The sequence below is a fragment of the Leopardus geoffroyi genome, chromosome A2 (assembly GCF_018350155.1).
Source record: "Leopardus geoffroyi isolate Oge1 chromosome A2, O.geoffroyi_Oge1_pat1.0, whole genome shotgun sequence".
NCBI lineage: Eukaryota > Metazoa > Chordata > Mammalia > Carnivora > Felidae > Leopardus > Leopardus geoffroyi.
Window position 1 is genome coordinate 19,725,057 of NC_059331.1, and position 27,459 is coordinate 19,752,515.

The following is a 27,459-nucleotide window of genomic DNA, read 5'->3' on the forward strand; positions in this document are numbered from 1 at the left end:
CCACTGATTTGTCGCCCATTGTTATCTTCTATACTTAGTGCTGATAAATGAAGATTTAAAATAGCATGAAGTTAGTGCAAATAAGTACACTAGATCATTTGTTGACAGTTTTCAGTGAAAATAATGGAAAGATCATTTTTTATTATGAATATAATTTATTGTCAAATTGGCTTACATACAACACTCTGCTCATCCCAACAAGTGCCCTCCTCAATGCCCATCACCCATTTTCCCTCTCCCCCACCCCCTTGTCCACCCTCAGTTTGTTCTCTGTATTTAATAGTCTCTTGTGATTTGCCTCCCTCCTTCTCTGTTTGTGTCTCTTTTTTCCCCCTCCCCTTCCCCCATGGTCTTCTGTTAAGTTTCTCAAGATCCACCTATGAGTGAAAACATAAGATATCTGTCCTTCTCTGACTGACTTATTTCACTTAGCATAATACCCTCCAGTTCCATCCATGTTGCTGCAAATGGCATGACTTCATTCTTTCTCATTGCCAAGTAGTATTCCATTGTATATATAAACCACATCTTCCTTATCCATTCATCAGTTGATGGACATTTAGGCTTTTCCCATAATTTGGCTATTGTTGAAACCACTGCTGTAAACATTGGGGTACATGTGCCCCTATTCATCAGCACTCCTGTATCCTTTGGGTAAATTCCTAGTAGTGCTATTGCTGGGTCATGGAGTAGTTCTATTTTTAATTTTTTGAGGAATCTCCACACTGTTTTCCAGAGTGGCTGCAGCAGTTTGCATTCCCACCAGCAGTGCCAAAGATATCCTCTTTCTCACGTCCTTGCCAGCATTTGTAGTTTACTGTTTTGCTCATTTTAGCCACTCTGGCCAGTGTGAGGTGGTATCTCAGTGTAGCTTTGATTTGTATTTTCCTGATGATGAGTAACATTGAGCATCTTCTCATGTGTCTGTTGGCCATCTGAATATCTTCTTTGGAAAAGCATCTATTCATGTCTTCTGCCCATTTCTTTACTGGATTATTTGTTTTTTGGGTGTTGACTTTGGTAAGTACTTTATAGACTTTGGATACTGGCCCTTTATCCAATATGTCATTTGCAAATATCTTTTCCCATTCTGTTGGTTACCTTTTAGTTTTGTTGATTGTTTCCCTTGCAGTGCAGAAGCTTTTTATCTTGATGAGGTCCCAATAGTTCAATTTTGCTTTTAATTCCCTTGCCTTTGGAGATGTGTTGAATAAGAAATTGTTGCGGCTGAGGTCAAAGAAGTTTTTGCCTGCTTTCTCCTCTAGGATTTTGATGGTTTCCTATCTCACATTTGTGTCTGGAAAGATTATTTTGAATGTAGACCTTTTGAATAAATTTCCACATTTTGAGGTTGAATTCTCTGTATAAATTTATGCAAGTGGTTGGCACTTTGTTTCTTGCCTGTTAGTTATATAATTGGAAAAAGGATACAGAATTGTGTGAGCTGTGCATATTTTTTTTGATGTACCAAAGGAAAAAAATCAGTATTTTTAGATAATTATAGATTTTGGTTTTGGTCCTTGATTTTATAGTTGGTCATTTAAATGATTTCTAAAGTAGATCTACATGGAAGTCTGCCTTTCATAATGAACCATGATTTTTTATTAAACTATTTTTAATCATGACATGGAGTAGAAGAGAAGTTTTGGCTTGTCTCTACTTCTGTGCCACTACTATCCCAGGATGGCGGGTGGGGATAAATAAATTTCCATTTATTTCCTTTTGTCGATGAAGACTATGTTACACCTTTGAAATAAAAAGTTTGAAACTTCTTGTTGAAGGGTACTTTCTGCTGAACTGCATTTGGTGCTTTTGATCTGACTTGATTGTTTTGTACCCAGAATCTTTGTAAAGAACTGCTGTTTGTTGACCATCACATGGCCTGATCTATACAGAGGCTTCATTCTTTTGGGTTAACATTGTTGACACTGTTCTGCAGCCTCTCTGTCAGTAGCCATTGTAGTGGTACTGTTGGCTCTTTTTGATAGCATAACCTCACTTACATTGGGTGACTGGGAAGGACAATTCACAACCTAAATAATAATGCATATTTAACAAGGTAGTAAAGCCAACAGTGTTTGAGATTATAAATGTGAAAACACCTAGCACAGAGCATAGCATAGGGACAGGTGACCACTATATTTTTTTTTAAAGGGAAAGTTTTCCCTGTCATTTTATTTATTTATTTATCTAAAAAGTAAACTCTACCCCCAACGTGGGGCTTGAACTCACAACCCTGAGATCAAGAGTTGGAAAAAATATATATATAAAAGGGAATGAAAAAAAAAAAAGTTGGATGCTGTAAGGACTGAGCCAACCTGTGCTCTGACTACTACTTTTTGTCTATATGTTTAAGTAATTGTAGCTTTCAGATGAATATATAGAGATATATATTTATATATCTATAAAATAAATAATATATATGTTAAATAAATAATTAAATATATATTTATATATATTCACACACAAGACTCAGAATATTTTTCTTTTTTAAAAATGTTTATTTCTGAGAGAGAGAGAGCACGTGAGCACATGTGCAGGGAGGAGCAGAGAGAGGGGGAGACAGAGAATCCCAAGCAGGCTCTGTGCTGTCAGCACAGAGCCCAATGCAGGGATTGAACTCATGAACCATGAGATCATGACCTGAGCTGAAATCAAGTGTTGGACACTTAACCAACTGAGCCATGCAGGCACCCCCAGAATATTTTTCTAAATAGACTTTTATATTAATTAATTGGTATTTCCCTTTTTACTTATTGCTTTTCTAACCTGATGGGATTAAATTTTTAAAAGGTTTCTTTTAAAAAAATCAGAGTTTAAGTGACTTTTTTTTTTTAATATACACAAAGGGTGTTTAACATGACTAATCATGGAAGATGTAATCCAAAGTTGACAAATGTTAATTTTTGCACCTATCTCATTTCCTTTTTTTTTAATGTTTATTTTTGAGAGAAGAGAGAGAGAGAGAGAGAAAGAGTGAGTGGGGGCTCGAACGCACAAACCACGAGACCTGAGCCGAAGTCAGACGCTTAGCTGACTGAGCCACCTAGGCACCCTTCTCATTTCCTTTTTTTTTTTTTTTTTAATGTTTGTTTATTTCTGAGACAGAGACAGAGCATGAGTGGGGTAGGGGCAGAGAGAGAGGGAGACACAGAATCAGAAGCAGGCTCCAGGCTCTGAGCTGTCAGCACAGAGCTCGATGTGGGGCTCGAACTCACAAACTGTGAGATCATGACCTGAGCTGAAGTCAGTTGCTCAACCGACTGAGCTACCCAGGCACCCCTCTCGTTTCCTTTTTTAAAAATTATTTAAATTTCTTTATTTAAATTAAAGTTAGTTAACATACAGTATAGTATTGGTTTCAGGAGTAGAACCCGTCACTTAAACACCCAGTGCTCATTCCAACCAGTGCCCCCCTTAATGCCCATCACCCATTTAGCCCTTCCCTCCATCTACCTCCCCTCCAGCAACCCTCAGTTTCTCTTCTGTATTTAAGAGTTTCTTATGGTTTGCCTCCCTCTCTGTTTTTATCTCATTTTTCCTTCCCTTCCCTTATGTTTTTCTGTTGTGTTTCTTAAATTCCACATATGAGTGAAATCACATGATATTTGTTTTAACTCACTTATTTCTCTTAGCATAATACACTGTAGTTCTATCCGTGTTGTTGCAAATGGCAAGATTTCATTTTTTGATTGCTGAGTAGTATTCCATTATATATATATATACCACATCTTCTTTATCCACTCATCAGTCAATGGACATCTGGGCTCTTTTTATAATTTGGCTATTGTTGATAGTGCTGCTACAAACAACAGGTTGCATATGCATTTTTTGTAACCTTTGGGTAAATATTTAGTAGTGCAATTGATGGATGTTAGGTTAGTTCTATTTTTAATTTTTTTGAGGAGCCTCCATACTGTTCTCCATAGTGGCTATACCAGTTAGCATTCCCACCAACAGTGCAAAAGGGTTCCCCTTTCTCTACATCCTCACCTACCTATATCTGTTGTTTCCTGAATTGTTAATTTTAGCCATTCTGACACACCTATCTCATTTCATTCACATAGTAAGTACTTAGCACTTATTGGCAATAAGGACTCATACACAGTACTGTGCTTCTCCCCTACTTCTGTGACAATTATCTAGTATTCTCAGTTTCTTCTCTTTGTACAGTAATTACCTTTAAACAGTATAATGCTTTCCTGAGTTCTGTTGTTTTTGAATGTATAGGTGAATCCTTAGCTGTCTTTCTAAAATTTATAATTTGCTTCTTGCCCTTCAGTCTAATGTGGTTATATTAAAAAAAATCTATTTTCTATATTTTTTTCATCTCCTTTGTGGACCAATTGCTTAAGTAGACTACACTTTGAATACCTTTTAAATTCTAAAATCCCTAGTGATTTCAGTATGAAATAGGATGTAGCACTACATTTCTGCTAGAAATTTAGTTTCATTTGTTACCTTAATTTTTAATCACATTTTACAAAATGATATTGACATGACATTGGTATCATGGTATGGTATTTTTAATGTAAAAGTTTAGGTATACATTACTAAATTTTCTAATTTCACTAGTATATAATTTTATAATTTATTTTACACGATTTTCCATTTTTACTAAATACAGTCAGTGATGTTTAAGTTGATGAAATGCATATATGTCACTTTTTCAGTGATCTATACTAGGATTATGATATCTGGGTGAAAGAAGTTTACAGGTTGGGACTGTTTCTATATCAAATGAGGCCAAGTTTGGAGGAATGTGAACTCCATAAGCAAATAATTTTCTTAGATATTTGTGCCACAGTGTCACTACAAGCTTTCATCAGGTTACTAAAATCAAATCTGATTTTTCAGTGTCCACTTAATATCCTAGAGTCTTTCGTTTTAGTGTTATTTTTCCACTTTACTTTTCTATTGTTTGTCATTTTCCATCTTGTGGACCTTTATATGTAAGTTTTTTTTAAATATGAGATTATGATTTGCATTGATTTTTTTTTAAGTGGGATTATAGCCTGCATTTTATTTTGTTTACTTGTTGTTAGTTCTTTTCCTGTCTTTTTCCAGCAGAGAACTTTTCTCAGTAGTGACTCTTATTTCTTGTGTTGATGAGGTTGATATAAAGACTTTTTAAAATATAATTTATTGTCAGATTGGCTTATATACAACACCCAGTGCTCATCCCAGCAAGTGCCCTGCCTCACCCCCTTGTCCACCCTCAGTTTGTTCTCTGTATTAAGAGTCTCTTGTGATTTATCTCTCTCCCTCTCTGTTTGTAACTATTTTTTTCCCCTTCCCTTCCCCCATGGTCTTCTGTTAAGTTTCTCAAGATCCACATATGAGTGAAAGCATATGATATCTGTCTTTCTCTGACTGACTTATTTCACTTAGCATAATACCCTCCAGTTCCATCCATGTTGCTGCAAATGGCATGATTTCATTCTTTCTCATTGCCAAGTAGTATTTCATTGAATATATAAACCACATCTTCTTTATCCATTCATCAGTTGATGGACATTTAGGCTCTTTCCATAATTTGGCTATTGTGATATAAAGACTTTTTGTAAATCTAACTTAAGGAAACCTAGTTTGGCTTTTCATGGAAAACTACACATACACCTAGTAATAAATTATATATGTAAACTATATAATAAACTCTATAGACAAAGAAAATAAGCCTTTTCTCTTAGGCCAGTCTATGTTTTAGGATATTAAATCAAAAGAGACGTTTTGGTTTATTTTAGCTCTCATATTCCTAAAGTACTATCTTCATCTGGTGGATTTTGGTAGAAGTCTTAGTTTAAGTCACAAACAGGACGGCCATTAGATGGAAAGCTCTAGATAGTACTTTGCATGAATGTGAATTATGAGCAAAAGTTGAAACAGAGTTACAAGCATGAGAGATTCACTGGTGGCTTTTTAAAAAAAAGTTTATTTGGGGGGAGGGGCAAAGAGAGACAGGGGGAGACAGAGAATCCTAGGCAGACTCCACACTGGCAGTGCAGAGCCCGATGCAGGGCTCAAACTCATGAACCCTGAGATCAGGACCTGAGCCGAAGTTGGATGCTTAACCAACTGAGCCACAAATGCGCCCCTCACTGGTGGCTTTTTAATAATAAATAAATTGTGATTAAAGTCATATTTGTTAGGCAAATAGTTTAGATTCTATCAGTGATCACTAATTACGGACAGATTATATGGTAAAAAAAATTCTTATTTTGGAAGTGAGTTTTGCTCACTTTCCATGGGTTTGGAGGCTCTTTATACTCATTTACTCTGATTTTGTGTCCAGTGATTGTACTTTCTGTTGCAAGTAGTAAATCTTCTCTGTAAGAGTGTATCAACATTTTGTTGGTAAGAAGGGAAGATACAGATGTTAGCTTGTGCGCTAATTTGACCTTTGTTAATTGGGTAAGAGTATTTTTTCTTTTAATTTACATCCCAACTTTTCCAAAAATGACTTACGAGAGCTGTTTAGGAGTTCGTATTTTTGGTCCCCTAATGTTTCTTAGAATGAGTAGCATTAAGAAACTTCAGGCTGCAGTTATTTTATTTCATAAGCCTAGTCTCCCCCATAAAGTCTCCACTTGATAGTACTTAGCAAACAGAGTGTTTTAGTGTATGTTATTTCTCTGTCACACCCTGCCCCCACCCCACAACTGAATTACTACAGTGTGTCAGACATTGTGCAAGCACTTTACATGTATCAGTGCTAATTTTATCAACAAACTTGCCAGGTAGGTATTATCACCCCTTATATTACAGATTCACTCTTTCTTGTATTTCCCAAATATTTGAGTACCTAATGGAGGTGAAGCACACTTCTATCTCTTGGAGCTCAGCTGTAAAAGAATGAAATGAAGTCCCTGTTCTCATTGAGAAGAATAAAGAAGGATAAAATAGGAAGAAGGAAATAGACTATGTGCATTGGGGTGGGGTGGGAGTCTTCTGCTATGTATTTATATAGGATAATCATAGAAGGTCTTTCTGAGAAGATAACATTTGGACAGAGAATACGTGGAAGTGAGGAAGCAGTCCTATGGTTTTCTGAGAGAAGAGCAGTCTAGGCATACATGCAAAAAGTATAAAGGACTGAAGTGTGAGAGCTTGCTTAGTGAGTTGAAGGAATTGCAGGGAGACTGGTGTGACTGTAGTAGAGAGGTTGGTTGGGAAGGAGCAGAGAGAGTGGTGGGAAATGAGGCCAGCAGAGGCTGTAGTAAGGACTTTGGATTTTACTTTGAGATGGGATGACATTAGACAGTTTGACAGAGGAATAACATGCTCAAAGAGTTATACTTTACTTTTGGAATTTGAAGACAGTACTCAAACTTTTCCTAGTAGTTCTTGCATTGTAAAGTTTCATCACCAGACATTTGGGTAAAGTGAAGAATTCTGTGTTTCTCACAATAGTCCTGTGAATAACATGTCCCTACCTTAGAAATTAGAGAGTTGCAACCAGTTACTGAGGAAAGGAAGATCTGGGGTTTCTGAAGGCAATACTTGTTTAACATTTCTTTAAATTCAATCATGATATTATGACTTAAGTCAAAGATATACATGATAATTGATTCTCTGAAAGCAGCAGTCTTTGTGGTAAATTATAATATTGAATGTTGTAATAATGCCTTCCTTTCTTCATTTAATATTCCATAAAAATTTAAACCCGAAAGTGTTAGAGTATAAAAATATGTCTGAATCTTAAGTTCCTAATAGTGATCAAGCCATCAGACATTGACTTAAGATGGGAAAGACTCTGATATACTCTTCACTTAAATGCATATGATGACAATGAGATTGATGAGGACTCAGGCAATATGACCAAGGGGGTTTTACTTTGTGTCTCAGCATTGTGAAATCTTGGTAGTCAAAGATAAATGAGGAAAACGAAAGGAAGGATTATAGCTAGATTGTCCAGGGTTCTTGTAGTAGAAAAACAGACATTTAAAATATGCTTTATTGTGTTAGCTAATTAAAAACATCTCTTTCCTGTTGATTCTTAATGGTTTTAGAAATATTTGAGTTGTTTTCTTTTTGATTCTTTATCTGAGAAGTTATGAACTTTTTTGTTCTATATGTAAAAGACAAAACGATTGAGTTCTCTTTCTTCTCTCTTTTCTTTCTTCTTATGCTTTCTTCACTCTCTTCAGTTCTAAATCTTGTATAGAATGGGCACATTTACCAAAATTTGTAGCAGTGTTTTAGTTTTAAGAAAAGGTGATGCCTGAAATTCGTTGAGCACAGTTCTCATGACCCTCACAATGGTAGCATCGCATGGAGGTGATAATGTATTTTTGAAGTTGCTTAGTATTCAGCAAAACTGGTCTAAGTCTTCCTCTCTTCTTTCCTCCCCACCTCCCAATGAGAAGCAAGAGTTTGTATTGCAGTATAATATATATATTTAATTAATAAGGAAACCGCTTTTGATAAGCAATATTTTGAGGATTTACTGGATGAGAAATCATTGACCTTTGTAAACATGTTACCTGATCAAGTGTTTACTTGAAGTCTTGAGGTAGTGCTTTATCCTAATCATTCTCTCATTGTCATTTTATAAAAACCTTAAAAAAAGTGACATATAGTCATGTGCACCAAAACATCTGTGTAATTATATTGAAGCATTTGGATTCTGTAACTCCTTAATAGTTTTTCTTTGAGTAGTACAAGGGAGATGTTAACATGAATGGCATTGCAGTCAGATAAAAAATGACCTGTCATAAGATTTAACAAGGTAGCCTCAAGAATTTGTGAAATATGAGAAAGTATAGAAGGATGACCAGTACTTTGATACTGTGTGTAATATATTAAAGGCAACAGAGCATTCCTGTAAAAGTCTCCTAGTGCATATGTATAGAAAATTCTCTAAGGATATAATTCTCAACCTTTTCAGGCCTAGTACTAGCCTGCCTTTTTATCCCTTTATAATAGGTTTATTGAGATAGAATTCACATACCATAAAATTCACCCTTTAAAAATGTACAGTTCACAGGGCACCTGGTGGCTTAGTTGGTTGAGCATCTGACTGTGGATTTTGGCTCAGGCCATGAGCCAGGGTTGTGGGATTGAGCCCTGAGTTGGGCTCCATGCTGGGCATGGAGCCTGCTTAAGATTCATTCATTTATTCTCTCTCTCTCTCTCTCTCTCTCTCTCTCTCTCTCCCCCCCCCTCCAGCTCTCTCCCCCACTTGTGATCTCTTTGCGTCTAAAATAAAATTTAAAAAAATGTACAGTTCACTGTTTTCATGGTACAGAATTGTGCAGCTATCACCACTGACTAATTTTAGAATAGTTTTATCACTCGAGAAAGAAACCCCATTTCCATTAGCAGATACTCCCCCACCCCTTGGCAAACCACTAATCTAGTTTGTGGATTAGCCTATTCTGGACATTTCATATAAATGTAATTATTCAATTTGTGTGTTCATGGTTCATCTATGTTGAAGCATGTGTCAGAACTTGATTGCTTTTTATGGTTAAGTAGTAATGCGTTGTATGCGTATACCATATTTTATTTATCCATTCATCAGTTGACAGACATTTGGGTTATTTTTACCTTTTGGCTGTTATGAATACTGCTGCTGTGAACACTTGTGTGCAGATAGTTGTTTGAATACCCATTTAAAATTTATTTGAGTATATACTTAAGAGTGGAATTGTCAGATCATATGGTAGTTCTGTCTTAAATATTGTGAGGAACTAACAAACTGTTTTATTTCTTTCTTTATTATTTTTTAACCAATAATAATATTCCTATTTATTTATCTACCAAAGGAATTGCTACATTGTATGATAGTTCTTATTTTGATTTTTTCAATATGAAATTTATTGTCAAATTGGTTTCCATACAACACCCAGTGCTTATCCCCAAACTGTTTTCTTTAAAAAACTTTTTTTTTAACATTTATTTTTAAGATACAGAGCATGAGCAGGGGAGGGGCAGAGAGAGAAAGAGACACAGAATCTGAAGCAGGCTCCAGGCTCTGAGCTGTCAGCACAGAACCCAACATGGGGCTTGAACCCATGAACTATGAGATCATGACCTGAGCTAAAGTCAGACACTTAACTGACTGAGCCACCCGATGCCCCTGGCAGACTGTTTTCTAAAGTGTCTGCACCATTTTACAACCTATCAGTAATGTTTGAATGTTCCAATATCTCCATATCTTTGTCAATACTTGTTATTGTCTGTGTTTGTTATTGTAGCCAGTTTATCGGGAGAGAAATGGTATCTCACTATGGTTTTGATTTGTATTTCTTTAATAACTAATGATGTTGAACTTCTTTTGATTTTTTTATTAGTCATTTGTGTGTCTTCTTTGGAGAAATGTTTATTTAAATCCTTTTGCCTGTTGAAAAAAATGATTTATCTTTTCATTTTTAAAAAAGTGTTTATCTTGAGAGAGAGAGAAATAGAGAGTGAGCAGGGGAGGGGCAGAGAGAGAGAGAGGGAGAGAGAATCCAAAGGAAGCTCCAGGTGACAGTGTAGAGCCTGATGTGGGATCCGAATTCATGAACTGTGAGATCATGGCCTAAGCCGAAATCAAGAGTCGGGCACTTAACCAACTGAGTCATGCAGGCGCCCCTATCTTTTTATTTAGTTGCAAGAGTTCTTTGTATATTCTGGATACTGGTTTTTTATTAGGTATATGATATACAAATATTTTTGCCCATTCTGTGGATTGTATTTTTTTGATGTCCTTTGGGGAATAAAACTTTTTTTTAATTTTTTTTTTTCAACGTTTATTTATTTTTGGGACAGAGAGAGACAGAGCATGAACGGGGGAGGGGCAGAGAGAGAGGGAGACACAGAATCGGAAACAGGCTCCAGGCTCTGAGCCATCAGCCCAGAGCCTGACGCGGGGCTCGAACTCACGGACCGCGAGATCGTGACCTGGCTGAAGTCGGCCGCTCAACCGACTGCGCCACCCAGGCGCCCCATAAAACTTTTAATTTTGATGTAGCTGAATTCATTTATTTATTTTTTTTTTCTGTTGCTTGTGCATGAAACCAGTGTTTAACACAAGGTCATGAAGATTTTCATCTGTATTTTCTTCTAAGAATCTTTGAATTTGGAAAGCATAAATATTTTTAATGTCTCCTCTGGCAACTCAGACCCCCCTTGCCAATTTCTAGAAATTTCTCTAAAATGCAGTAATATCCCCATTTCAGTGGTAGTGTTTAAGGGATAATATACAGAAGTAGAATATCAGTGTCATACAGTATGCATATAACAAATACTGCATTGTTTTTGAAAGCGAGGACCATTTATTATCACCCTCGCTAGCAGGATCTGATTTCTCTACATGCTCTTGCCAATATCTGCTTTTGTTAGAATTTAAAATAAAGAGTTAACCAAGGTGGTAGATGTGAAATGTTATCCTGTTGTGTGTGAGTGTGTGTGTGTGTGTGTGTGTGTGTGTGTGTATGTGTATGTATATATATTTATTTTAGTCAGGTTATTGTGGTATAACTTATGTGCAACAAATGTCACCCTTTTGGAGTACTTGTCTATGAATTTTGATAAACGTATAACCCTATAACCATCACCACAGTTAAGATGCAGAATATTTTTGTCACCCCCGTATGTAATATCAGGCTCCCTGTAGGCAACCTCCCTTCCAATGCCCTTCCCCCCAGCCCTGGCAGCCCTGATGTATTTTCTGGTCCTCTAGTTTTGTGTTTTCTAGAATGTTATATAACTGGAATCATATATTACATAGCCTGTTGTGCCTGGCTTTTTTTTTTTTTCACTTAGCATAATGCATTCAAAATTCATTCATGTTGATCTGTGGCTTGCTTTTTCTGAGTAGTATTTCATTGTATAGATTCAAGCCACATTTTATTTATCCACATAGCAGTTGATAGATATTTTAATTGCTTTATTTTTGAATATTATGAATAAGGTTGTTTTAAACATTGTATATAGATTTTAGTATGGACTTTTTTTTCATATTTGTGGGATTGGTGGGTCATATAGTAAGTGCATTAAAAAATATTTTTTAGTGTAGTTTTAGGCTACCAACAAAACTGAGAAGAAAGTACTGAGAATTCCCATATACCCTCTGCTCTTACACACGCACAGCCTCTCACACTATCAGCATCCACACCAGAGTGGTGTACATTTGTTACAGTCAGTGAGCCTGCATCAACACATCATTATTACCCCAAACACATAGTTTACATCAGGGTTCACTCTTAGTGTTCATTGTGTTGGTTTGGATAAATGTATAAAATGACATGTACCCACCCTTATAGTATCACACAGAATAGTTTCACTGGCCTAAAAATTCTCTCCACCTATTTATCTATCCTTCCCTCCAACCCTTGACAACCACTGATCTTTTTACTGTCTCCATGGTTTTGCTTTTTACAGGATGTCATGTAGTTGGACTCATATAGTATGTGAATTTTTCAGATTTCCTTTTCTCATTTAGTAGTATGCATTTAAAGTTCTTCCATTTCTTTTTGTGGTTTGATAGCACATTTCTTTTTATTGCTGAATAGTATACCAGTGTCTGGATGTACCACAGTTTATTTATCCATTCACCTACTGAATGATAACTTGGTTGCTTCCACATTTTGGCAATTATGAATAAAGCTGCTATAAACATTTGGTGCAGGTTTTTTTTTGTGGACATAAATGTTCAACTCATTTGAGTAAATACCTTGGAGTCAGACTGATGAATCATATGGTAAGAGTGTATTTAGTTTTGTTAAGAAACTGCCACACTGCCTTACAAAATGGCTTTACCATTTTGGATTCCTACCGGCAATGAATGAGAGTTCCTATTGCTACACATCCTTATCAGCATGTGGTGGTGTCAGTGTTTTGGATTTTGGCCATTAATAATATGTATGTGTAGTGGTATCTCATTTTAATTTATAATTCTCAAATCACATATAATGTTGAACATCTTTTCATATGCTTTTTTGATATCTGTAGATCTTCTTTGGTGAGGTGTCTGTTCAGGTCTTTTGAACATTTTTTTTTAATATGAAATTTTTTGGCAAATTGGTTTCCATACAATACCCAGTGCTCATACCAACAGGTGCCCTCCTCAGTTCCCATCACCCACTTTCCCCTCCCTCCCTCCCCCTATCAACCCTCAGTTTATTCTCAGTTTTTAAGAGTCTCTTATGGTTTGGCTCCTTCCCTCTCTGTAACTTTCTTTCCCTCTCCCCTCCCCCCCTGGTCTTCTGTTAAGTTTCTCAGGATCCATGTAAGAGTGAAAACATATGGTATCTGTCTTTTTCTGTATGACTTATTTCACTTAGCATAACACTCTCCAGTTCCATCCACATTGCTACAAAAGGCCATATTTCATTCTTTCTCATTGCCACATAGTAACTCCATTGTATATATAAACCATAGCTTCTTTATCCATTCATCAGTTGATGGGCATTTAGGCTCTTTCCATAATTTGGCTGTTGTTGAAAGTGCTACTATAAACATTGGGGTCCAAGTGCCCTATGCATCAGCACTCCTGTATCCCTTGGGTAAATTCCTAGCAGTGCTATTGCTAGGTCATAGGGTAGGTCTATTTTTAATTTTTTGAGGAACCTCCATGCTGTTTTCCAGAGCAGCTGCACCAGTTTGCATTCCCACCAGCAGTGCAAGAGGGTTCCCGTTTCTCCACATCCTCGCCAGCATCTATAGTCTCCTGATTTGCTCATTTTAGCCACTCTGACTGGCGTGAAGTGATATGAGTGTGGTTTTGATTTATATTTCCCTGATGAGGAGTGACATTGAGCATCTTTTCATATGCCTGTTGGCCATCTGGATGTCTTCTTTGGAAAAATGTCTATTCATGTCTTCTGCCCATTTCTTCACTGGATTATTTGTTTTTTGGGTGTGGAGTTTGGTGAGTTCTTTATAGATTTTGGATACTAGCCCTTTGTCTGATATGTCATTTGCAAATATCTTTTCCCATTCCATTGGTTGCCTTTTAGTTTCGTTGATTGTTTCCTTTGCAGTGCAGAAGCTTTTTATCTTGATGAGGTCCCAGTAGTTCATTTTTGCTTTTAATTCCCTTGCCTTTGGAGATGTGTCAAATAAGAAATTGCTGTGGCTGAGGTCAGAGAGGTTTTTTTCCTGCTTTCCCCTCTAGGGTTTTGATGGTTTCCTGTCTCACACTCAGGTCCTTCATCCATTTTGAGTTTATTTTTGTTAATGGTGTAAGAAAGTGGTCTAGTTTCATTCTTCTGCATGTTGCTGTCCAGTTCTCCTCGCACCATCTTTTGAACATTTAAAAACAAATTATTTATTAATTTTGAGAGAGAGAGAGAGAGAGAGAATATGAATGAATGAATCCCAAGCAGGCTCCACGCTGTCAGCACAGAGCCTGACGTGGGACTCGATCTCACAAACCATGAGATCATGACCTAAGCCAAAATCAAGAGCCAGAGGCTTAACTGACTGAGCTACCCAGGCACTTCTGCCCATTTTGTAATTGAGTGTTTTTTGTTAAGTTTTAAGAATTTTTTGAATATTTTAGTAACAGATTTATATCTGATATGTCTTTTATAAATATTTTCTCCTGGCCTGTGGCTTGTCTTCAAATTCCCTTGAGAGTGTTTTTTGTAGAGCAATAGTTTCATTTTAATGAAGTCTAGCTTGATTCTTTCTTTCATGGATCATGCATTGAGTGTAGAATCCAAAAGGTCGTTGGCATACACAGGTAATTTAGATTTTCTCTTATGTTATCCAGAAAACTCTAGAGTTTTTAAATTTTATTTATTTATTTTTATTTATTTTTTTTTAAATTTTTTTTTCAACGTTTATTTATTTTTGGGACAGAGAGAGACAGAGCATGAACGGGGGAGGGGCAGAGAGAGAGGGAGACACAGAATCGGAAACAGGCTCCAGGCTCTGAGCCATCAGCCCAGAGCCCGACGCGGGGCTCAAACTCACGGACCGCGAGATCGTGACCTGGCTGAAGTCGGACGCTTAACCGACTGCGCCACCCGGGCGCCCCTTAAATTTTATTTTGAGAGAGAGAGAGAGGGAGCACGCATGAGAATCTCAAGCAGGCTCCACATTCAGCACAGAGCCTGACATGGGACTCCATTCCACAACCATGAGATCATGACCTGAGCCAAAATCAAGAGTTGGACACTCAAATACTGAGCCCCCTAGGGTGCCCCTCTGGAGTTTTAAGGATTGTATTTTACATTTAGATCTTTGATCTGTTTTGATTTAATTTTTGCGAAGGGTGTAAGGTCTGTGTCTAAATTTATTTTTTTATGATGATGTCCAGTTGTCCCAGCACTCTTTGTTGAAAAGACTACCTTTTCTCTATTGTATCACCTTTGTTCCTTTGTCAGAGATCAGTTGATTATATTTATGTGGGTGTACTTTTGTGCTCTCTGTTCTGTTGATCTGTTTGTTCTTTCTCTAATACTGAACTGTCTTGATTACTGTAGCTTTATAATAGTTTTGAAGTCAGGTAGTGTCAGCTTCCATCTTTTTAACTCTCCTTACGTTAGATTATGTTACATGTTACCTATTCCAGGTCTGTTACCTTTTCATATAAACTTTGGAATCAGTTTGTCAATATCCAAAAACAATTTGCTGAGATGTTTACTGGCAGTAGGTTGTCTTATCATGCACAGAAGTTTTAAGTTTTGATGTACTCCGGTTTATCTATTTTTACTTTGTTGACTGTGCTTTTGGTGTAATATCCAAGAAATAATTTTCAAGTTTATATCATGAAGATTTTAACTGTTTTTTAAGAGTCTTTTTAACTCTTAGAAGAACAAAAGCTTAAAACTTTTATGAGGATTACATTATTAATTCTTTTATAGAGTATGCTTAAGAAATCTTTGTCTAACCCAAGGTCACAAAAATGTTGTGCTGTTGTACCAGTTTTACACTTTTACATCTAACTATATGATACATTTTGAGGTAATTTTGTTTATAGTACAAGGTATGGGTAGTAGATTTTTTTTTGTTTTATTGTTTTTTTTTTCCTTTGGTATACTTATGTCCAATTATTTCACCACCATTTGTTTAAAAAAACTTATTTCTCCATTGAAGTACTTTTGCACCTTTGTTGGAAATCAATTGTTCATTTATGTGTGCATTTATTTCTGGGTTTTCCAGTGTATTTCATTGATTTGTGTATCTATTCTTTAGCCAGTACCATACTATATTTATTAAGGTAGGTTTATCTTAAGTCTTGAAATTAGGCAGCATGAGTCATTCACACTTTTTATACCTTTTCAAAATTATTTTGGCTATGCTAGTGGTCAGTTGCCTAAATTTTAGAAATAATAGCTATAAAAATTTTTGCTGGGGTTTTGATTGGCATTGCATTGAATCTACAGACCAATTTAGGGTTAATTGGCACCTTAACAAAACTGAGTTTTACAATTCATAAACATGGTAAACCTCTTAATGTATTTTGGTCTTCTTGATTTCCCGTTTTGTCCTTTTCAGGGCTGTTAGTTTTCTGATTTCCATCACTAATGTGGGGTTTTGGTTTTCTTTTTTTTTTTTCAGTATATGAGATTTGTTGTCAAATTGGTTTCCATACAACACCCAGTGCTCATCCCAAAAGGTGCCCTCCTCAATACCCATCACGCACCCTCCCCAACTCCCAGTAGGGTTTTGGTTTTCAAGCCTAACACAAGGCTGCAGGGAGGATATGGGATAGGGGAATTTTAAAAAGTCTTTGTTCTTACCAAGATTCAAGTTTCTTGAATAAATACTGTTTGGATTATTTCAAGTAAACTGTTAGATATGTGAATTCAACAAAGTCACAGGATATAAAATCAATGTACAGAAATAAGTTGCAATTCTATACACTAATAATGAAGCAGCAGAAAGAGAAATCAAGGAATTGATCACATTTACATTTGCACTAAAAACCGTAAGATACCTAGGAAATAAACCAAACCAAAGAGGTAAAAGATCTGTATGCTGAAAACTATTGAAAGCCTATGAAAGAAATTGAAGATGACACAAAGAAATGGAATAACATTCCATGTTCATGGTTTGGAAGAACAAATATTTTTAAAATGTCTGTACTACCCAAAGCAACCTATACATTTAATGCAGTCCCTATCCAGGATAACACCAGCATTCTTCATAGAGCTAGAACAAACAGTCCTAAAGTTTGTATGGAACCAGAAAAGACCCTGGATAGCCAATGTAACGTTGAAAAAGAAAACCAAAGCTGGAGGTATCACAATTCTGGACTTTAAACTGTATTTCAAAGCTGTAGTCACCAAGACAGTATGGTATTGGTACAAACACATACATATAAATCAATGGAATAGAATAGAGAACCCAGAAATGGACATACAAACGAATGGCCAACTAATCTTTGACAAAGCAGGAAAGAGTATCCAATGGTGGGGGATGAAGACAGTCTCTTCAGCAAATGGTGTTGGAAAAACTGGAAAGTGACATGCAGAAGAATGAAACTGGACCCCTTTCTTACACCATACCCAAAAATAAATTCAAAATGGATGAAAGACCTAAATGTGAGACGGGAAACTATCAAAATCCTAGAGGAGAAAACAGGCAGCAACCTCTTTGACCTCAGCTGCAGCAACTTCTTACTAGATATTTCTCCAGCGGCAAGGGAAATAAAAGCAAAAATGAACTATTGGGACCTCATCAATGTAAACCTTCTGAACAGCGAAGGTAACAGTCAACAAAACTAAATGTTTACTTCCAGAGTTCTATACAATTCGAATTTGAAAGTTTTTGCCAGGATTCTAACTGCTTTTATTGAGGAGAGGCTTTTTGGAGATCCTTACTCTGCCATTCTTGCTGGTACCATTCTCTGTTCTGTTTCTTAAGATATTATAACAAGTATTAATAAATGAAGATATTGAAACTCTCAAGGTATAAATTGAGTTTCCCAAATTTATTATCTCAGCTGTTGAACTAAACATAAACAAGGATATTTCTTCTTTTATTGTTTGTTAAGATTTCAGGAAAGTTGATTACTTTCCTCATAGCTTTGTTGTGAGATTTAAAGGTTAATACATGGAACAATCTCTCAATTACAGTACATGGAATTAAGAACAATAAACTCTCAAATATTATTAGCTATTATCAATAATTTCCTTTCCTTCATCTTCCTCCTTTATTTATTTATTTATTTTTTTTTCAACGTTCATTTATTTTTGGGACAGAGAGAGACAGAGCATGAACGGGGGAGGGGCAGAGAGAGGGGGAGACATAGAATTGGAAACAGGCTCCAGGCTCTGAGCCATCAGCCCAGAGCCCGACGCGGGGCTCGAACTCCCGGACCGCGAGATCGTGACCTGGCTGAAGTCGGACGCTTAACCGACTGCGCCACCCAGGCGCCCCCATCTTCCTCCTTTAGATACCACTCATTGGAGATTCCCCCCCACCTTTTTTTTGATGCGAAGCTGAGTTTTACTATTGCTTTTCAAGTCATTGGTTTTATACAGTACAAGAGAAAATTCATCACTTCTTGTCCAGTTCAAAAGGGCAATGGCATTGGTATATACAAGAAGAAAAGACTTGAACATTTTCTGCAATGATAGCTCAAAGCCTGTGGAGAAATCATTCTCAAAAAGTTTTATTTGTATGTGAGATTTATCAATATGCTTAGTTCTCTAAAAAAAAGTTTTCATAAGTGCTTTTGATGTCTTTCAATTGTTATTTTTTTTCTCTCTTTTTTTAAAATGTTTTATTTGTTTTTGAGAGAGAGAGAGAGACAGAGCACGAGTGGGGGAGGAGCAGAGAGAGAGGGAGACACAGAATCCGAAACGGGCTCCAGGCTCTGAGCTGTCAGCACAGAGCCCAACACGGGGCTTGAACTCACAAACTGTGAGATCATGACCTGAGCTGAAGCTGGACGCTCAACCGACTGAGCCACCCAGGCGCCCCTCAGTTGTTATTTTTAAAGGACATACAATTATATGATCTGCTTTTTCCTCTGTCCCTGTATAATCATTCAGTTTCCATTTACTAGAAAATATTTTATAAGAGTACAATATTTGGGATAGCAAAGAGGAAAGGACGTTCATTTTTTGAGATTATAGATATCAAATACTGTTATTCTGAAGGCAAAGGTAACTAATAAATATAAGTAGGAAATGAATATATATTACTAAAAAGAGACTGTTTATTAGGATCTAAATTGAAAGGATATTTCCCCAAGGAAATCAAAGAAACTCTATGCAGGCTTAGAAGCAAAAATCTTCAGAAAACATCTGCTTTTAAATAATGGAGATTTTCCTTTTTAAACCCAAGAAGAAAAACTATAACAAAACTCTAAAATAATAGATTAGAATTGAGAAAATTTGGTAATATTTCCTTTCTCTGAAAATTGTTTTTATTGTGTAATGGAAACTTTCATTATTATTGCTGTGTATGAATGCTGAGAGGGAATAAATGAAACACAGACGTCAACATCAGCATCTAGAAAACCAAGAAATGTTCATAGAGTTGAAGTACAGGTCCTTTGAGGTATTTTAAAATTTTTTGTGTTTTATTCAGTTGAAAGTTTTGCCTTTTGAAGAAAATTGGAAATGTGTTTATTGTAAGACTTTTCCTTTTAGAGTAAACTACTCCTAATAAATCCACCATACTTGTACCTATCTTGGCAAGTTTTGCATTAATTTTCTCCCTAAAAATTCTCATATGGTGTGTCTTATAGGAAATGACAACAATATGATGTTAATTCCTTTGTATGCTTTGTTTTAGGTTGGTACAGAGGAGTTTCAACAAAGAAGCCAAATGTAAAGGTATGATAAGTTCATTGTTACTTTTTCTAATATAGGAACCTAACTAGTATGTTTGTTGGATATAAAAACAATTCTTACCTGCGCATCTTTTAATCTTTTACAGTAGGCGCACTCATCCTTTCCTTTACAGAATTATATCAGATGCTGCTGTGTGTCAGCAGTATTAAAATGTTTCTCTTTCTTTTTTAATGTTTATTTATTTATTTATGAGAGAGTGAGAGAGCGCACATGCAAGCTGGGGAGGGACAGAGAGAGGGAGACAGAGAATCCCAAGGAGGCTCTGCACTATCAGCCCAGAGCCTGATGTGGGGCTCGAACCCACAAACCATGAGATCATGACCTGAGCTGAAATCGAGAGTCATATGTTTAACCGACTGAGCCACTCAGGTGCCTTAAAATGTTTTATTTTTTTTTAAAGGACAGAAAATGCATGTATGATCATAGCTGCAAAGTTTATTTTGAAAAAGCCCATTAGGACACTTAATATTTTTTTCCTTCAAAAAGTAGAGACTTTTTGTAGAGATTTGACAAAAAGTAAAGACTTTTTCATCGTCCTAGTCCTGTGGATCCATGGGATTATTTAGATAAGTTTATTTCTAAAATACAAAATAGAAAAACTTTCAAATAATGTTCAATTAGATGTCTTTGTTGATGATGATATTCTTGTTAAAATATAAATTTAAACAAGACTTTTTATGAATAGATTTTATGTATTTATTCTGTTTCCAGTTAATATTAATTTAATCAAACAAAATCTATTTTAATTGGCAGTTATAATACATTTAGGAACATTGTTCTTCAGGAATATATTTGCAAAAACTGCTTTCTCCTCACTCTTTCATATCATTAATATTAGAAGCTTTTATATATTTCTGTAGCTTAATGTTTAACATATTTTGCTATTTTCTTGTACAGATAAATAATCAAAATTATCATATACTGTTTTTATTAAGAAAGAAAATTGTTCAGAGTTCTAATCATCAATTTTTCCAGTACGATCATTCATTTTATTAGTTTTTATTAGTTTTTAATGATTATAAGAAGACAGTATCTTTCAAATTTTAATTCCTTGCAGCCAGGGCATCTTACCCTTGGCACTGTTCACATTTTGGGCCATATAATTCTTCATTGTGGGGGGCGGTCTTGTGCATTATAATATACTTGGCAGCATATATGACTCCTACTCAATAAATGTCAGTAACATTTCCCCCCTTGAAGTTGTGGCAGTGAAAAATGTAGACATTGCCAAGTCCCTTCTCTACCACAACTCATCAGTAATGCTTTTGTGAAAATAATTTCTGTATTTTATGTATTTGTCTTGATTTAAAATTACCAAAAATTTAGAATTTGAATAGATGAGAAATCTCATAAATTATTGGAAAGTTGTAATTTGTGATATTACATACTTTTTATTTATTATAGGTAATATTTGTGACCTTGGCCACCCTATCACCTCGTTTCCAATAGTGTTTGAGGATCATTGTGGAGATGATAGTCATTCAAATTATAGTATGTTTGTAATTAAAACAACAATTGATGAACAGTGTATGGCTTTGAAACCTTGTTGAGTGAGACATGAACTATGACACCCTTAAAATATTATCTACTACTGTATAACAAAGTGTATCAAAATTTAGTGGATTAATTTAATCACCATTTTATCTCTCATTATTTTGTACCTTGACTGGGGCCACCTGGACACTTAGTTATATGGCTATAATCATCTGGAGGATCAGCTGGCTGTGGTGTCCAAGAGGGTCTTTTCACATGTCTGGCATCCTGACAAGGATGGCTGGAAGGCTCTCCTCAGCCAGATCACTGATATAGCTAGACTTTCCATATAGTCTCAAGGCTTCTCCATATGACTTGTCTAGCAGATAATCAGAATTCTGTTTTAGAGTTAAGGAAAGGTGCTCAGAATCTCATACCTATTTTCTAAATCTCCTGCAACAAAGGTGTTTAGAGACTGTAGGAGAGACTACCTTGTGATTAATCTTAGGAATGATTTCATAAGCCAATCAAAATGAAGAAACCAAATTAAACTAATCTTAAGCATTAGAGCTCATTTTTGTCTGATCAGACTCTCTTAATGTCTTTACTTTTGACTAATGACTTCTGAAATTGTGTATTTTGGTAATACCAACTTCATTCTAGTGTCTTAGATTATTGTAGCATTTATTAATAAAATAACTGTATGCCTTTGAATAGCGTGTGTTTGTATTCTTAAACTTTAAAAATTTAACAACTGGAAATAAAGATAGAGATAACCATTTCATGTGGCAATGATATTTTGTGGAACCATGGTGAAAATTCTTTATTATTTGTAAAATATAATCATTTAATGATTCTACACACTTTAAAGTGATAAAAATGCATTTCTATATATCTTTTATATATAATTATGTTTAATTATATATGTAATTTTATTTTATATTAATTATACATATAATTAATATAATCACAATAAGTAAAAATTTCAGTAGGTTTTTTATAGCTGTTTGTGTTTAAAGAAAATTAAAAGGTGACTTATTAGTATGTCTTGAGTTGCGTTTGACTTATAATAAAACTCATAATAGCCTGAATAAAATAATATCTGAACTAGATAGCAAATATAGCATTCAGAAGTATTAATAAGTGGTAAAACATTTCTTTCTGTAAAACAGTTTATAAAACTCTCAAAGCTTAATTGTTTTGTTCTTCATGAATACTTTGTAGTAAGATACTACATTCTTAAAGAAAAACTGGGATGAGGAGCACCTGTGTGGCTCAGTGGATTAGGCGTCTGACTCTTGATTTCAGCCAGGTCATGATCTCATGGTTCATGAGACCGAGCCCTGTGTTGGACACTGTGCTGACAGCGCAGAGCCTCCTTGGGATTCTCTCTTTCTTTCTCTCTCTGCCCCTCCCCTGCTTGTGCATGCTTGCACGTTGTGCGCGCGTACACTCTCTCTCAAAAATAAACAAACATTAAAAAAAAGGAAAATAAAAACTGGGATGATTATAAAATATGCTTTAAGTTACATATTTTTGTGACTATATATTGAAGTTTTACATTTTAAGAGGATACTATGTAGGAAAAATAAACTAAATTTTATGCCCAGTGATCTTAAGAATGATAGGTTTTTGTCTTTTGCATTTTTTGAAGGCTTTATTTTTGCATCATACACTCCAGGGTAAAACTTATTTAGGCTTTATAATTTTAGAAATCAAAAGTTTTTGAGACATAATATCTTTTGGTGAAATGTCATGTTACATAATTGTTAGGCTTGCCAAAATATTAGCTTTCTTAAGAGCATACATAAAGAATTAAAAAATAAGAGAGATAAAATTAAGAAAAGGACAACAGATATTTGATAATTTTGTGTTTTTAAATAAAATATATGCTCATGAGGAAAAGAATGAAATTCTAGAAAGTTTATATTTCCCATTTTGTAATTAGGTTTTATGTAATAACTGTCAACTAGATACCTAGAATTCTGCCAGATAGCTACAAGGCCTTATAGAATGTTTTACATCATAAAAGCAGAGGTATAGAGGCATGAAATTGCAAGGCATGTTCAAGGAATGTTAGATACTCCAAACTGGCAAGGGCATAGTACAGAAAAATGATGGATGCCAAAGCAGGAAAGGTAGGTTGGATCTATATTTGAAGACTCTTATATGCCAGAGAATATAAGGAATGCTAAAGAATTTGGATTTTGTCTCTCTGGCAACAGGGAATCTGCCATTTAACAGAGGAGTGTGTCTACCATTGCCACACAGCATAATTATAAAATGGAGTTTATTGGAGAAACAGTAAGCACCTGTTAAAGATACATATTGAAGTATTTATGCATGAATTCTAAAATTCTCTCTAACGTACTGCATTAGGTAAAAAATGTGTACGTGGGGATTAATGAATCAAGATTGACAAAATGTTGGTACTTATCAAAGCTGAGTGATGTGTTCATGGAGGTTCATTATGTTATTCTGTCTAATTTTGTGTGTATTTGAAATAGGGATAACATTATTACTTCAAAGAATTGTTATGAGGGATCAGTGAACTTATATGAAGCTCATAACAAAGTGCTTATTAGCACATGATAACAGCGCAATAAATGTTTGCTTCTGTTGCTATAACAACTACTGCTATGGTAGTATAGGGCTGCAAGTGAGACTTGAGATCACCTTAGAGGACAAAAAAGAGGAACTAGCACAAAGAGACTGAGAAATGGAGGTTATAATTGGCTAAGGAGAAGGAAGTGTGTTTTTTGTTTTTTAGAACATGGTGATTAATGATTTCAAGTACTGTGGAGTAGTGTAGTAGAATGTACTGAGTAGGGGGTATTGTGTTTTACAATTAGAAGGCCATTGGTGATTTTTAAGAGACTCCCTTTATGTGGATCCTGAGAAACTTAACAGAAGACCATGGGGGAGGGGAAGGGAAAAAAAAAAAGAGGTTAGAGAGGGAGGGAGCCAAAACATAAGAGACTCTTAAAAACTGAGAACAAACTGAGGGTTGATGGGGGATGGGAGATGGGTATTGAGGAGGGCACCTGTTGGGATGAGCACTGGGTGTTGTATGGAAACCAATTTGACAATAAATTTCATATTAAAAATAAAAAGAGAATCCCATTTAATAGGATTGATAGTAGCAGAGAGCCAGAGTCTAGTGAGTAGGTAATGGGTGAAAGGAAGGAAGTAGATGTAGATTCTAGGGAGTATAAAGTTGTTGGTTTGGGGAGTGGAGAAGTCTGATGAACATTTTGCATTTGATTTATGTAAAATTCTGGAAAATGCTGATAATTTATAATGCCTTAAACCAGTTTAGTGGCTGCCTACTAATAATGTTGAAAAGAGGAATGGATTACAGAAAAGATAAGAGAAAACTTTTGGGGATGATGCAAATTTCTTTATTTTAATTGTGTCCATGGTTTCACTGTATATGTACTATATGCCCAAAGCATCAAATTCCACACATGTGTGCAGTTTATGGTATATCAGCAGTGTGTCATATATCAGCTATACCTCAATAAAGTTGTTTAAAAAAACCATTAAATGGTTTTTTACATCAGACCCTGAAGATGTGATTTCACATTCACTCTGAGAGTTATCATTTCAGTTTCTCAATTTACTTCTACCTGTGGTGGTTAATTTTGATACAGACTTGGTCAAATATGAAGTAATCCTGCGAACTTATCTGATGTTATTTTTAAATGAAGGGAAACTATAGTTGTCATCAGTAAGAGTTCTAACTGAAAATCTTTTTAAAATGACTTTTATCGTTGTTACTCAGCATTGGAATTTTGTGTTTGTGATCTGGAATTTATCTAACAGCCACATGTTAAGTATACTTCATCAATGGGCCTTAATTATTAGTGTGTTTGTATTGTTGTAGGTGGGGAGAAAGTGGTAGAAGTTGAAAAGAATGAAGGCTAGGTGGTATTTTGTGTAAGGCTTACTTGTGTTTGGAAGTCCTCAAGACCACCCTTAAGTTTGAAGATTTGCTATGAAGACCCACCGGATTCATTATATAGTTGCTCTCAAAAGCTATGAATTACTTTTTGTATTCTATGAGGAATCTGCAAAGGGAAAAAGATGAATGCAGTAAAGTCTGGAGAAATCATCTACAGGGTTCCAAGAGTCTTTTTCCAGTGGAGTCACACAGGACAAACCTAATTCCCCCAACAACACTGTAACAACACATGTGAAATGCTGCCAACTAGAGAAGCTTGTTTGAGACCTGGTGCCCAGAGTTTTTATTGTCACTGGTGATATAGGCACCTTCTACTTAGTACATAACAAAATTCCGCACTCCCAGAAGGAAAGCATGTATTTAACATAAACCATATTGTTTGTGCCAAATGGTTTAGGCACAGTGAGCAATTCTTACCAGTTAATGGTGAGAACTCTCCACAAATTTAAGTTTAAATATGAGAGTTTCAGTTGGTCCATGTTTCAGCAACAGTTTTCATTTTTAGTCTTTTAAATTTTAGCCATTCTAATGAATGGGCCAGCAATATCTTGTTCTGATTTTAATTTTTATTTATCTGATGACTCAAGAGGTTAAAAACTTTTCAGATGTTTATTGACCTGTTGCCTCATTTTTCTGTGTAGTATCTGTTTATGTCTTTCACTTACATTTTACTGGGTCTTTTTTTTTTTTTATAGAGTTATGTGAATTCTTTATTCTGAATACAAGTCCTTGTAAATATTTCTTCTAGTTTGTGGCTTGCCTTTTTCTTTTTTTTAAAGTTTATTTATTTTGAGAGAGAGAGAGCAAGCGAGCACGCAGGGGTGGGGTAGAGAGAGAGAGAGAAAGAAAGCTGGAACTCTGGAACCATGAGATCATGACCTGACCTGAAATACTTAACTGTCTGAGCCACCCAGGTGCACCTGGCCTTTTTATTTTCTTACTGTTGTGTTCTGAAGAGTAGATTTTAATTTTGAGGAAGCTAATTTGTCATTTAAGTTTATTTTTGTTTTGGTACAGCTAATGTTCTGTCTTTAGTATCTTTGTCTAATTCATTTTCTTTAAAAAAAAATTTTTTTTTTCTCAACGTTTTTATTTATTTTTGGGACAGAGAGAGACAGAGCATGAATGGGGGAGGGGCAGAAAGAGGGAGACACAGAATCGGAAACAGGCTCCAGGCTCTGAGCCATCAGCCCAGAGCCTGATGCGGGGCTCGAACTCACGGACCGCGAGATCGTGACCTGGCTGAAGTCGGACGCTTAACCGACTGCGCCACCCAGGCGCCCTGTGTCTAATTCATTTTCTGTCAGTTAGGTTAGTTGTATTTTGTAGGAAATCTGTCAAAAATACTTTTGATTTTTTTTGTTATAGTTATTCAAGCTATTTATTATTTTTTAATGTCTGTAAGATATTCAGTGGTAATCCCTCCTTCATTCCAGATTTTAGAAATTTGTGCCCTCTCTTTTTCTTGATCAAATCTACATAGATTTTTGTTGTTTTGTTGATCTTTTGAAAAAAATTAACAACTTTTGACTTCAAACATTTTTTGGTTGATTATTTCAAAGATCTCTGCTTTCTATTATCCTAGTCATTTTATTTACTTTCGGATTATTCACTTTTATTTTTAAAAGGTGTTTTTGGAAGTGCCTGGGTGGCTCAGTTGGTTGAGCATGCAACTTCAACTCAGGTCATGATCTTAGGGTTCATTAGTTTGAGCCCTATGTTGGGCTCTGTGCTGACAGCTCAAAGCCTGGAGCCTGCTTCAGATTCTGTGTCTCCCTCTCTTTCTGCCCCTCTCCTGCTCACACACACACACACACGCACACACACACACACACACTCTCTCTCTCTCTCTCTCAAAAATAAATAAAAATAAAAACATTAAAAAAATAAAAGAATGAAATTTTGCCCTTTGCAATGATGTGGATGGAGCAGTTATGCTAAGCAAAAATAAGTCAGTCAGAGAAAGACAAATACCATATGATTTCACTCACATGTGGAATTTAAGAAACAAAACAGATGGACACAGATGGGGAAAAACAGTAAGAGAGGCAAACCAGAAAACAGACTCAACTGTAGAGAACAAACTGAAGGTTGCTGGAGGGGAGGGGGGCAGGGGGATTGGTTAAATAGGTGATGGGTATTAAGGAGGGCACTTGTGATGAGTACTGGGTGTTGTATGTAAGTGATGAATCACTAAATTCTACATCTGAAACTTATATTACACTGTATGTTAGCTAACTGGAATTTAAATTGAAAAAAAAAATTTAAATGATTTAT

General features: G+C 35.7%; 1 protein-coding gene across 14 annotated transcripts in view; it reads left to right on the forward strand.

Annotated features, from left to right (window-relative positions):
• The window catches only part of DOCK3 (dedicator of cytokinesis 3), a 585,953-nt gene that overhangs the window by 114,033 nt on the left and 444,461 nt on the right, over positions 1–27,459 (forward strand). For 13 of the 14 annotated variants that reach the window (XM_045492946.1, XM_045492954.1, XM_045492948.1 and 10 more), the window contains exon 3: positions 19,687–19,727. In XM_045492946.1, the coding sequence (XP_045348902.1) occupies positions 19,687–19,727 (41 nt within the window). Of the gene's footprint in view, positions 1–19,686; positions 19,728–23,443; positions 23,523–27,459 lie in introns of those variants that run through there. The other variant, XM_045492956.1, reaches the window with a different exon arrangement.